General features: G+C 40.3%; 1 protein-coding gene across 2 annotated transcripts; it reads left to right on the forward strand.

The window, feature by feature from the left end:
- Positions 1-2209: 2209 nt before the first annotated feature.
- Positions 2210-12036, forward strand: LOC149815161 (putative protein phosphatase 2C 57). Of its 2 annotated transcripts, XM_089988432.1 has the most exons (5): positions 2210-2543; positions 3013-3087; positions 4406-4606; positions 4857-5068; positions 11289-12036. In XM_089988432.1, the coding sequence occupies exons 1-5, from the start codon at positions 2385-2387 to the stop codon at positions 11869-11871; spliced, it is 1230 nt and encodes a 409-aa protein (XP_089844558.1). In that variant the 5' UTR covers positions 2210-2384; the 3' UTR covers positions 11872-12036. The 2 variants fall into 2 exon arrangements, with proteins under 2 accessions (XP_089844558.1, XP_089844559.1); XM_089988433.1 differs by lacking the exon at positions 3013-3087 and having other exon boundaries at positions 2240-2543.
- Positions 12037-12510: the final 474 nt, after the last annotated feature.

Raw genomic sequence — 12510 nt, forward strand, 5'->3', positions numbered from 1 at the left:
AGCAGATGTCTATATAGATGCATTTGGCATGATCGATTTACCAAAAAATGATACTTGGATCATGGTTTTTCCATGAAAAAATGTGATTTTTTTTACTTGAATATTTATAAAAATAAAAATTGTCAATTTTTAAATTCTATAAAAACTTACACATTTGTCCGAATTGGACTATCCAAGAGTTCATTTGTAAAAAAATCTATATGTATGGTCAGATTTGAGAAAAACATGAAAAAGAAGCTCTTCAAAAGTTGGCTGCAGGCACATATCTAAGTATACAGCTACCCCAACTCTCATATGAGTTATCCTAAACTTTTCGTGATTTAAAAGTACCTGACCTTTATAAATTTTCTGGGCCGTGTGGGGATATGGATGGGGGCCAGTTGGTCCACGTGACTACCAAATCAAACAAGCTAATCACACTATCATTGCGGGGTTTAGCAGTTTAGAACAAATCTGGTCCAACTCACCCAAGTATATATAAAAAATATATATATATATATAAAATCCAAGGAAAAAAGAAACCATCAGTGACCGCATGGCTGGCCTTTGGTTGGTAAAGGACTCTCCTGCCCACTGAAGAGTATAGGGGTTGGTGGGTCGTGTCGGCGGGTTGGTGGGTCAGCATACCTCAACACGAACCTGACTCATTTATTAAACGGGTCGGCTGTGGCAAACATGAACCCGACCCATTTATTAATTGGGTAACCTGACACGACACAGTTAATCTGTTTAATAAACAGGCCAGGTCGGGTAAACAGGTTGGCAGGTCGGGTTTAGGGTTTTACATTGAAAAGTTTACGGGTTAGCGGGCGGGTTGGCGGGTTAGCAGGCGGGTTGGGTTTAGGTAAACGGGTTGACCCACTCACCTAACCCGTTTATTAAATGGGTTGGTGGGTTGGCATACCCCTAACACAAACCCGACCCGTTTAATAAACGGGTTAGGCGGGTCAACCCGTTTACGACATGAACCCGTTTAAGCCAAACCCAAACCCGGCTAAGAAGCGGGTTGACTGGTTGGGTTGGTGGGTGGTGTCAGAAATTGCCACCCCTACTGAAGAGTACACCTTGCTTCAACCTTGCGGCAAAGGATGCCACTTGTGGGTTTCAAACTTGTGACTTCTCCTCAACTTGCAAGTCGCCCCTACCAGATGAGCGGAGCCCTTGTGGGCCACCCAAGTATATTATTAGTAAGGTGGCAGTGGTAAAACCAAGCCAAGCCAGCTCACATTGAAGACAATGGAGACCCCCTTGTCTTCAATGCTTAACAACCCCGTTTGGTCAGCAAGTACCTTATCCATTTCTTTTGTCGTTCAGATCAAATTATAACCACAAATCTTGCGGCAAATAAAAAAAAGTCTCTTGATAAATTGAATTTTTTTTCATAAAAAAAACAATTTACATTTATTCAAACGTAATGGAGAATTAACAGCTACAAAGATAATATCACTCTAAGAAAACATTGATATGAATTAACAGCTGAAATTTAGGTATCAAGTCTGAATAGATCCACTAAGAAAAAGGTCGGAAACAAGATTCTTACATGTCCAAAACGGATCAAGTTAGATCCGAATCCAAACACATGTTCAACAGAAAACATTGATATGAATCCTGATAGGGAAAAGTCTGATCTCATCCAAACATACATTCATATATTTCTTTTTAAGATCTATATCCAAGAATAATGCATTGGATTCGTATCAAATGTCCAACCACATCCGATCTATCCATCCCCACAAATAAAGAGAGACTGCACTTGATTCAGATCCAGTTAGTTTATCGAGTATGATTTCAGGTTCTTAGAACCGATCATTTAGCTACTTGGATCTTGGAGTCAGCATCAAGAACTATAATGGGATCAGGTACACACCGTGAAGGAATGGATATCAGGGCAAGCCAATTAGGATCCGGAAGAACCCACAGCTTCTCGCTTGCCGGATATGGACATCGACTTCAGGATTCAGGTGGGTTGTGGTTGGCTTCTAATTGGATACAATTAGGATGGGCGGTATCCACACAATCCGGATCAGTCAATGGGATCCGACTCGTTTTACAGTTCCTAGAGGACCACTGAGGAGACGTCATCAAGCCTCCATAGATATATCGCCACGTGTCCCAGACCTCGTCTGGTTACTTCAACCAGAGACGAAAACGGAGTTAGATGCCAAGCCCCCCCCCCCCCCCAAAAAAAAAAAGAAAAATAAAAAGAAAAGAAAAACCCTAGCGTCCATCACAAAGAGAGACCTTTCTTCTTTGTCTCTTTCGTTTTCTTGCCTCTCTTCGGATTCCGATTCCGTGGAAGATCTGCTTCTAGGGTTTTGACTCGCTTCTGCAATTATTTCCTTCTGTTTGTTTGTTGGTTTGGTTTTCCCTTCAGATGTGAGGAAATGGAGGCGAGTGCGGTAGGGGAGAACGGGAGCTCGTCGAGGGACCGGGACCGGCCGCCGAACCCGCTCGGATGCGCGTACCGGCAGTGCTTCAGCGGCGGCGGCGGCCGGTTCGGTTCGCCCTGCGCCAAGAGCCCTCTGGTCCGCCACGCCTCCCTGGTAGGCCCTTCCTTTCGTTCCCTACTCTTTTCAGTTGTTAGGGTTAGGATTTTTCTTCTTCCTTCGCGCAGCGCAAGGTCGAATCCGTGGTGCGCAGACCGCAAACATTCGGTCTTGGCGCGGAGAATGAGCTTCGGAAGAATCTGGGCTTTCTTTGCCCATTTTCTTGTTGACGGCACGAACCCCAATTATGTGGTTCAAGATTGATGCAAATGTTGTTAGCCATTGATAATTTTTATCGGGTTTTTGTTCTTCTTCTTCTTTGTTTCGGCTTGAATGTGGTTGTATTGAATTGCGCAGTTGTTTTTGTTCTCAGAAGTTTTTCTTTTTCTTTTAAACCTTTGGTGAGAGTTTTGTGGCATTTCTGTTTCGATTAATTTCTCTGTTGACCATTTTGTTTTGGCGTATGCTTGAATTTGGAGAGTTTTGTTTTCCTTGTTTTTTTTTTTGGGTTTTTCGGACTTTGTAGAAGGAGAAAAAGGTGGAGCGATTCGTTGGTGGTGCATACGATGATTCTGAAGACGATAGGGAGGCGAAGCTGGAGGTCCTCCCTTTTTACCATCTTGGTCTCCTCTGAATTTGCATGATTTTGGTTGTTTTGTTCTGGAATTGGATTGTAAACCATGGCAGTGGGCAGGATGTGGTCTTCGAGTGTTTTCATCTGTGCATGTTAACCGACTAATTTGGTCCAACTTGGTTCTTTTAGTTTATTTAAGCATTTTTTTTGCTTTTTTTCTTTGAAACTTGTACATGTTTGTAGTCGTTGAAGTTTAGAAGGAATTTAGATCTGCTTGTTTGTCAAGCTGATGCCGACAACAAAATTTTCAGCTTTGATGCAGTCTGGATGCCCAAGGGAAAGCTTGACAAACATAGTACTTGTGATGAGTTTGGACAGATTGAATCATAATTCAAAACCAACAAGCTTTCATGAAAAATTTTAACTTTTGAAAGGAACAAAGTGGGCAAAATGAATGAGTTGGAAACTTCCAAGAAAGGTTGAAACTTGAAAGTTTCGTTTCTGAAGTAATGAAGATGGCTGAATTGTGTCCTTTTCTGTTGCCTATTCTTCCCCCCTATACCACTCATCAGATATACATATTGGTTGTTCCTTATCAGGAATAAGTGCGAGCTTTTCAATACTGCTGCTTCTGGTCTCTCCCTCCTGCTCACTCTATCCACTCCTGTGCCCTTTGCTCCAGCAAAAACTTATTCTTAAGACGTAGCTATCTCCAATGGAACTGGGTGGCACCATTCCGTAATGTCCGTAGTTTGAAAGTATGAACGTCTGGGATCTCAGGCCAAGTTGCATACAGATAAGTTCTATGGGAAGACATGTCTTGTTAAACAATGTGCAGGCTCAACTTCATGAAAATGCATGTCCCCATATTCTTCTTCTCAAGCATCTCATATTTGCTTGTACTTCACTATGTAAATGCATCATCCATCATCACCTTCACGATCATATCTTCAATATACTGTAACATTATGGTTTGTCATTGGTAGTAATATATGAACAGCACTAGATAGGGTGACTTTGTGTAAATTCAATTAAACTTTTTTGTATTCTACCTCATAAAGCATATTTGAGTCCCAAAGATGCCATCAGCTTTGTCATCCATAACTGCATATCTTCAATATACTGTAACATTATGGTCTCTATTGTTGATATACGTTATATTAACCATATAAATGTCAGTCGGATCGAATGAGATAGCTACATGGTTAGGTTGCACTATCATAATTGAGAGGGTCTCGGGTTTGAATCCAATAGGGGTTATCCCCCAGCTTGCCTATCAACAAAAAAACTATATAAATTTTCAGTTCGTTCAATTTTCCAATGGAATAAGGATAAGCTGTTGCAGGTGAAAATGGACAAAGGATCTGTTGAGCAACTTGAGACCGAAAGGGGAAAAGAGGGTTCTGAAAGTGGTTTCATTCCTGTTGTTCGCTCTGGTGGATGGGCTGATATTGGAGTCAGGAAGACCATGGAAGATGTGTATGTGTGCTTTGATGACTTTTTGCATGATTGCAAGCATTTAGGAGGACCCAGTGCCTTCTATGGGGTAAACTTCATTATTTTTTCTCATCTCTTGCATTTACCATAAATAGTTCTGACAATATCTCCAATTATATAATTTTAAGACAAAAAGACTGATGTAGCCTGTAGCCATATTTCATTGTCTAGGCATCACTAAAGAAATATATATTTTTTTCTTTCCTTTGACCCTTGGTACCTTAAGTAATTCTCTAATACTGATAAAGCGTGCTGCGTAAATGTTTCACTTGGTGCTTTTTCATAATTTCTTTGGAAAGGTTTTTGATGGCCATGGTGGTAAGCATGCTGCAAATTTTGTATGTGACAACCTTCCAAGGTTAATACTAGAGGATGCTGATTTTCCAAGGGAGATAGAGAAGGTAATTGCCACAGCATTTCTGCAGACGGACAATGCATTTGCAGAGGTCTGCTCTCTTGATGCAGCACTGTCATCTGGTACAACTGCTTTGACCGCTGTAATTGTGGGAAGGTGAGGGTTTAAGTGTTTGATGATTTTTGTGTGATATACTGTTCTACTTTGATTTTTTTGCTGTTTGCATTGCTACAGAAAAACTTCAAAATATCCAATTTTAGATTCTCTTAGTTTTCAGTTGACAGATTAGGGCACTACTTTATCTGACCAAACACAAGATCAATTTTTCTAGGTGGGTCTAGCCATAGGGTTACCTCAGGACTTTTGTAAATCCTTGTCTTGCTGAAATTGCAAGAATAATTTAGTCCTTCCATGATAGGATCCATGCACATGGTCCATGCTTTTATCAGACGCTTTCTTGCTTAACAAGTGGTGAATTAAAAGTGATTTGGCACACATAACCATCTGACATTACATTGTACCAGAGTTACCGGAAGCGCCTAGGCGTATGGGGAAGCGCGCTTCCCCAATACGCGTTTCAGAAGCGCGAAACGTCGCGCTTCCGAAACGCGTGGGGGGAAGCGCGCTTCCCTTTTATGGGAAACATGCTTCCCCCTCGCTTCCCCATTTTTTTCATTTTTTCATTTTTTTCGCTTCCCCCTCGCTTCCGGTTCGCTTCCTAGGTCGCTTCCGAGACGGTTCATAATTTTCTTCTAAGTGGTCCCCCGCTTCCTAAATTTTTGAAAGTGCCTCGCTTCCTGCTCCCGCTTCCCGTATCGCTTCCCGCTCCCGCTTCCTCGACTGATAACTCTGCATTGTACTGCACCAAAGGTTAGTTTTTGCTTTTGAAGATCTGATTTAGGTGAATCAAGCGGGTAAGCTATGGTGGTTTGATACTAAAATAGGCACACCATATATACATGTGTGTATAGAGATAGAGGAAGTTGTGATAGATCCACTTTTGTCTAGTTATTCAAAATTCCTCCCTAGACAACCGTTTGACCTGTTCATTGGATTTTCTTGAAATTAATTCCTCATAACAATGTGATGACTATGATAACCTTGAGTGGTAAAGTTAGCAATGATAATTAGAATAGTCTATTCAAATGTTTGAAATCTTTTCTCTTCAACTCTATCAACAAAAGACAATCCAGGGAGCATTAGGAGCAAGCTATAAACTCTAGGGGTATGTTTGCCTTGAGCAAAAGTCAGAGTGTTTCTGTGGAACCATGCAATGCAAACATGAAGGCTGCTTTTCCTCATGGAAAGGGGCTTATAACCTCTGGAAGTGCAGAGGTGAGGTTAGTCTATATTCCTTCAAGAATGGATTTTCTTTTGCTAGCCACAAGTGAGAAAGAAAGAATAAATGTGGGAGACTGGGCCTTTTTGTCAGTGGGCGACTAGTTGTGTTAAGGCTTGGTGGTGTTCCTTTGATTTGGAAAAGCCCTTTCTTCCGTCTGTCCCAATCTGGGTACAACTTCACTCAAACAGTGAAGGTTTGGGGCTCTGGGAAATTCAGCCCTCAGCTATTTGATACACTTTTAAAAGAGAGTATCAGCAAACTTTAGTCATCATTTACAGTGTGCCCTGTAGTTTGAAGGTTACTCGGATAGCTAGGGGGATGGTCAGACTTGGTTTCAATGGAAGAAGGTATGTGGAGCCTTCTTCCACAAGACATGAACATACCCTAGGGGTAGGGCTGGTAAACGAACAATGCACCTCGTAACTCGGCTTGGTTCGGCTCATCAAGAACTCTGGCAAGCCGAGCCACAAGCAGCTTGTTTAAGCTTAAACAAGTTAAGCCCGAACACAAACACAGGGTGTTCAGCTCAGCTTGGCTCATATAGATAAAATATGTATTTTTATGTATAATATATATTTTAAGTGTAATATATAAAAAGAAGAATGCATAAAATACATATATAAAAAAGGATGGATGAAATATGCAGACATAAAATATGAACTTATAAGTGTAATATATAAAAAATATATATTTTAAGAGTAATATATAAAACTATATATATTTCATGTATAAATCAAGGTTGTAAGTATTGCATCATTACCCGTATCTGTCGGGTCCAAAGTAACACCGTATCGTATTGTATCATAAACTTTTAATAAATCAATTTAAAAAATCCCAAAAAATAAAAACAAAATCAGCAAAAATTCTAAACGAATCATTTCACATGAAACACCGATGAATTGCACAAAATACAACCATAAAATCATATATGAATCCTTTATGTCTCTATGAGCCGCATAAGACATCATCAAACATCAACTAATATAGAATCATAGATAATATTGCATGCATATCTCACAAGAACAATGCAAAATATTGAATATCTTGCAATTAAAAACATGTCACAACACTCATACATGCATATTACATAAAAAAAAAATATTATGGCAATAGTTGTACTCGATTTTCAATCGGTTTTCACTCATTACTTGAGTGCGCCATTGACATGTCGGATCATCTTATGCTATATTTGTTGCAGTGTAGAGCTTGATTTCTACCTTTATAAATCTTTATTTTTCGCTGTAAGTTGACAGGGGGGGGCAGAGCCCTTCAAGGTGAAATTTTTTTGGAGAGTAGTTTTGTAATTTTACTCATAATAAAGATTTTTTTCTTGAGTGAAAAATGGTGAAAATGCATTTTTTTTACCTTAACCCACTTCTTTGGTTGAAATAATGGTAGAAACACATTTCTAACGGCCTCTAGACAAATGGAGAAGTCAGCCCTCAAAAGTTATTTAAAACTCAAAATAAAAAAGTAACTTTCGGCCTTTTTAAAGTACGTCGAAGGTGTATCGTACGGTACATCATATTACAAAACTCAAAAGTAACGATATGTATCGTATCATACAATATGGTACGATACTGGTATAAATAACATGAAATGTTTTTACAATGAGCCAGCTCGTTTTTGGCTGTCTCATTTATGGACAAGCCGCGCTCAAGCTTGGCTCGGCTAAATCCGAACACTGGCAAACGAGCCGAGCCCGAGCATATGCCCTGTTTGGTTTGTTCGGCTTGTTCAGTTTGTTCACCTCGTTTACCAGCCCTACCTAGGGGTTGGATCTGCCATTTCTCAAAGCTGAAGGAGGTTTTAAAAGATTAGCTTAATGTTTCCTTATAAGCCATAATTGTTCCATATATTTATGGTCACTGTTGGAGGTAGCTATTTTGATAAAGAGCAACATCTAATAGTTGTATTTAATGTTTACAATCAATATAATTAGCCACCATGTTATATCTAGATGTGTTAAGTTAGAAAAAAATTGAGCCTGTAAAATTCTGAATGTTAACAGCGGTCACACACACACACACACACACACACACACAATCACAGACATTACTGCATGGTGCCCACATAGAGATGTATGTCCTGCTACATTCATTATTATTTTTTCTTAGATGTTGATTGTGGAGTTTGTCTTAAAATATTCTAGAAGGCATACACTATTGTGCTTTTTTATTTCCATTAATTTTGCCTCCCAACTTGTCTGATGGTTATGAAAGGTTTCCGACACTGGATGACCGTTATTCTGCTTTTCATGTTTCTAACGATTAGAATGGTTTGCTTTACCAAAATACACAGGCCAAAAGCAGAATTATTGAACATGGTGAACAAAGAAATTAATCTTGTATAAATTAAATTATTTTCCAAATGTAAGAAATTTAATTTCTATAGAACTATTTGACTTTGTGTATTTATTTTTAGAAGTCACCTTGTGAACATTTTCTGTTGATGATTGCTGGCTCGTTGGTCTGTGTTCTAATTAGAATGTGTGAACGGCCTCATTTTATTCAAGATATTATCAGATCTATATAAACAAGGAACATTTGAACTTTGAGATTTGAATGATGCATGGTTTCTCAAGATAAAAAAATTTCTACTTCAAATCTAATGTGGTTTCATTATTTTTTCCAACTATTGGAAGCTTCCATGATGCATTCTATATATCCATTATAAATGGTGTAGGTGCTCACCTATGTCACATGGGTGCGGGTGCGGGTGCAGGGGTGCGGCAGGGGCAAAAATGTAAAAAAATATTATATATATATATATATCATGTATAGTCTATATGTATGAATGTATGGTAGCTGTTAAGGTCCATGACCAGTGTTGTGAAAAGCGTTGAGGCGTAGCGAGGCGCTCCACCAAAATGTGAGGCGAGGCGTAAGCCTCGAGGCTCAAAGCGTAAGCCTCAATTTTTTTTTTAAATCTTAAAAAAACTATAAAAATTATCTAAAATTATAAATAAATAAGAAATGTTTTATTGATGAAGCACCAACCAACACGAAATAAAAAATCTCAAATAAATATGGAAAAAAATATGAGATAATTAGTATAAAGAACAATAATGTCTATATTTTTTTATAGAAAGAAAAATTTAGACAAAACCTTAGCTTATATTAGTATCTTTTCTGGGGTACATTAATTCACGGGAAACAGAACTAGGAGACAGAATTCTGCACAGAATTTCATATCAACAATAACTAATCATACTTCACAGAATATTTGCAATGTTGAGAGAAAAAACTGAAGCAAAACATCAATGAGAGAGACATCAACTGGAGGAAATCAAGGCAACATGATAATGTAAGAATTGCTATAGTTTATAGTGGTTTTTTTTTCTTTGACTTAGACCTTAGTTGAGATTATGGCTGAAGAGACAAATAAAGTAGAGTTGCATACGATTTAGTGTTGGTTGCAGTGAGGTGGTCTACTCTATACCATTCTGACATTGAGATGAGCACCATAAGGTGAATTCTATCATAAGGAGTTGAAATTGAAACAAATGATGTATACGTCTCAATTTGAAAAAAGAAGAAATTTGTTATTTCTGCACCATCCACAGGTAATACTGTTGGGAATGAGAAAATTTGCTCTACTGGTCCTAAGTCATGCTTTTGAGAGTGACTTCCTCTGACCCAATGACAGCTGCTCACTCTCAGTTGCTTGAACAACTTCAGCAGCTGCTTGTTCAATTTATAATTACTTATTCTTTATCGACAGCGAAAGCTGGGGTTAGGCAAGACCCCTACCAGTTAATACAACCATACCATTTGGGGTTCGAACTTGCAACGTCCCAACTCAAGGAGACGTGCACTGACTACATATTCTCCTTCCTTGCTTTGCTTCTTCCCTTACTGTTATGGATCCCACAGTTTTTTTTTGAGCCATCCATTTTCTAGAAAAACAGCATCTAGAGCATACAAAATGGACAATGGAGTAAGCACAAGTTCCCTCTGAGAGAACCATCGGTGGTTTCGCATGGCTGAACAGCATCTAAGGGGTCGGTAAAGGGTACCCCTGACCTCACAGAATTCCCGGTAGCTCTGTAATGGCTTGGGTGTTGGTGACCCCACCCAGGGTTTACCTTTCAGTGGGATCCCCCCATTAAGTGACCCAGTTCTCAGCGAGAGTTCCTTGTCATTAAAAAAAAGTCTGAGAGAGAGAGAGAGAGAGAGAGAGAGAGAGAGAGAGAGAGAGAGAGAGAGAGAGATGGGAAAGGGGCTGCGAGAGAGGGAGAGAGGCTGCGAGAGAGAGGGAGAGATTGTGAGAGACGAGAGAGAGAGAGGGGCTGCGAGAGACTATTTAGGGCCCCCGACCCTCGTTAGGGTCGGGGGCAAGATTTTAATTATGGTCAAATGAGGGCTTTGACCCTCATTTGACCATAATCATAAGGCGTGCACGCCTCACCTCGAGGCGTACGCCTCAAGGCCTCCGCCTCTGTGCATTTGCGCCTCAAGCCTGCCCCTCAAGGCACAAAGGCCCTCGCCTTGAGGCGAGGCGCGTTTTTAATAACACTGTCCATGACATTTATGCCCAACTTACTTTTTACCATTTTTTTATCTTATATTGTTGTCCCCGAAGATGAAAGTGATGAGTTGTGGAGCCTGATTAATTGTTTTTGCCCTTGCAGGAAGGGGGGTCCGGGGGCTCCCCCCGGCGCGTGTCCCGCTGCGCGGTTAGCGGGCGGGGGTCGGGGGGCCGCCCCTGGCGGGGGGTTATAGGGGGCAGCGCCCCCCCCCCCCCCCCCCCCCAAAGATTTTTTTTTAAAATTCCGCAGCCCATTTCATAGGGCAAAAGAATTTAAAAAAAAAATCCAAAAAGGACAAAAATGACCCTGGGTGCGGTCAACGCACCCAGGGTCGGGTTGACCGCACCCGGTTTTGCGTTGAGTTGCGTCGACGCGGGTGCGGCACCCTGCTAGCCGAATCCCTGTCACTACTGATTGTTGATTACTATACACAATGCCGATATTAGCACTTTCTTTTCATTTTGCAATGTTGTTTTAGCGGTTACATTGACTATATCTTTCAGGTCCTTGGTAGTTGCCAATGCTGGAGATTGTCGTGCTGTTTTATGCCGTCGTGGCAAGGCAATTGAGATGTCAAGAGATCACAAACCTGTATGCTTGAGAGAAATGAAAAGGATAGAAGCATATGGTGGCTACATTTCTGATGGTTACCTCAATGGCCAACTGAATGTTGCCCGAGCTCTTGGTGATTGGCACATGGAAGGATTGAAAATTCCTGGCAGCAGCACTGGACCCAATTTGGGGCCATTGAGTGGAGAGCCTGAGATGATGAGGGTGAGCTTGACGGAGGAGGATGAGTTTCTTATCATTGGGTGTGATGGAATCTGGGATGTTTTCAGGAGTCAGAATGCGGTTGACTTTGCACGAAGGAAATTGCAGGAGCACAATGATCCCTTGACATGCTGTAAGGAACTGGTCAATGAGGCACTCAAGCGTAACAGCAGTGATAATTTAGCGGTAGTAGTTGTGTGCTTCCAGCCAAAACCGCCGCCTAACCTTTCTGCACCTAGGCCCCGTGTCCATCGGAGTATCTCAGCAGAAGGTCTGCGAGAGTTGCAGAGTTTCTTAGACAGCTTGGGGACTTGACAGTCATGGTGGAAGAGTGGAGGATGGCGTTTTGGTGAAACAAATGTGCTTTTGGGTCTTTTTCCTGACCGTTTGTAACGAGGTAGTTTTTATTGCTGAGAAGTTTCAACTGTAACATATGCGGCTCATGTTAATTTCAACCGAAGTTTCTCTTTGATTTTTTTGCTTTAGATGTGCCACTGTCTTTTATTTGATTGTGGTTATTCTTGTTTTCTGTAAATTCCTTTTTGCATTTCTGGACTTTCATGGTTCAGCTCATGGACAAGTTTAATATTGCATTTTGAACACGCTACTTATGTTTTTATCGGCTATTTATTATGAAAAACCGTGTGGTTTTTTATTGTTAAATAGTTTTTATTTATATTTTCTTATAAAAAATATTTTTTATATTTTAATTTATTTTTTATTGCCGAGGTTTTGCCAGAAAAAAATTAAGACTAAAAAAAAAAAATCAATTTCTTGCGAGTTTTTGTTTGCCGATATTTTTGCCATTTTTTACTGTTGTCACTATGCGCCCATCTAGCAGCCAAGGCCCCACCACACTACGACAACCCCCCTCCCCCCTGGGGCTGTTTCTGTTAAGTTAAGACCGCAATTACAATGTTTGTTAACCAGCAGAAAATGAGTTCTACAAAACAT

The sequence above is a fragment of the Nuphar pumila genome, chromosome 15 (genome assembly GCF_984573655.1).
Source record: "Nuphar pumila chromosome 15, dmNupPumi1.hap1.1, whole genome shotgun sequence".
Lineage (NCBI taxonomy): Eukaryota > Viridiplantae > Streptophyta > Magnoliopsida > Nymphaeales > Nymphaeaceae > Nuphar > Nuphar pumila.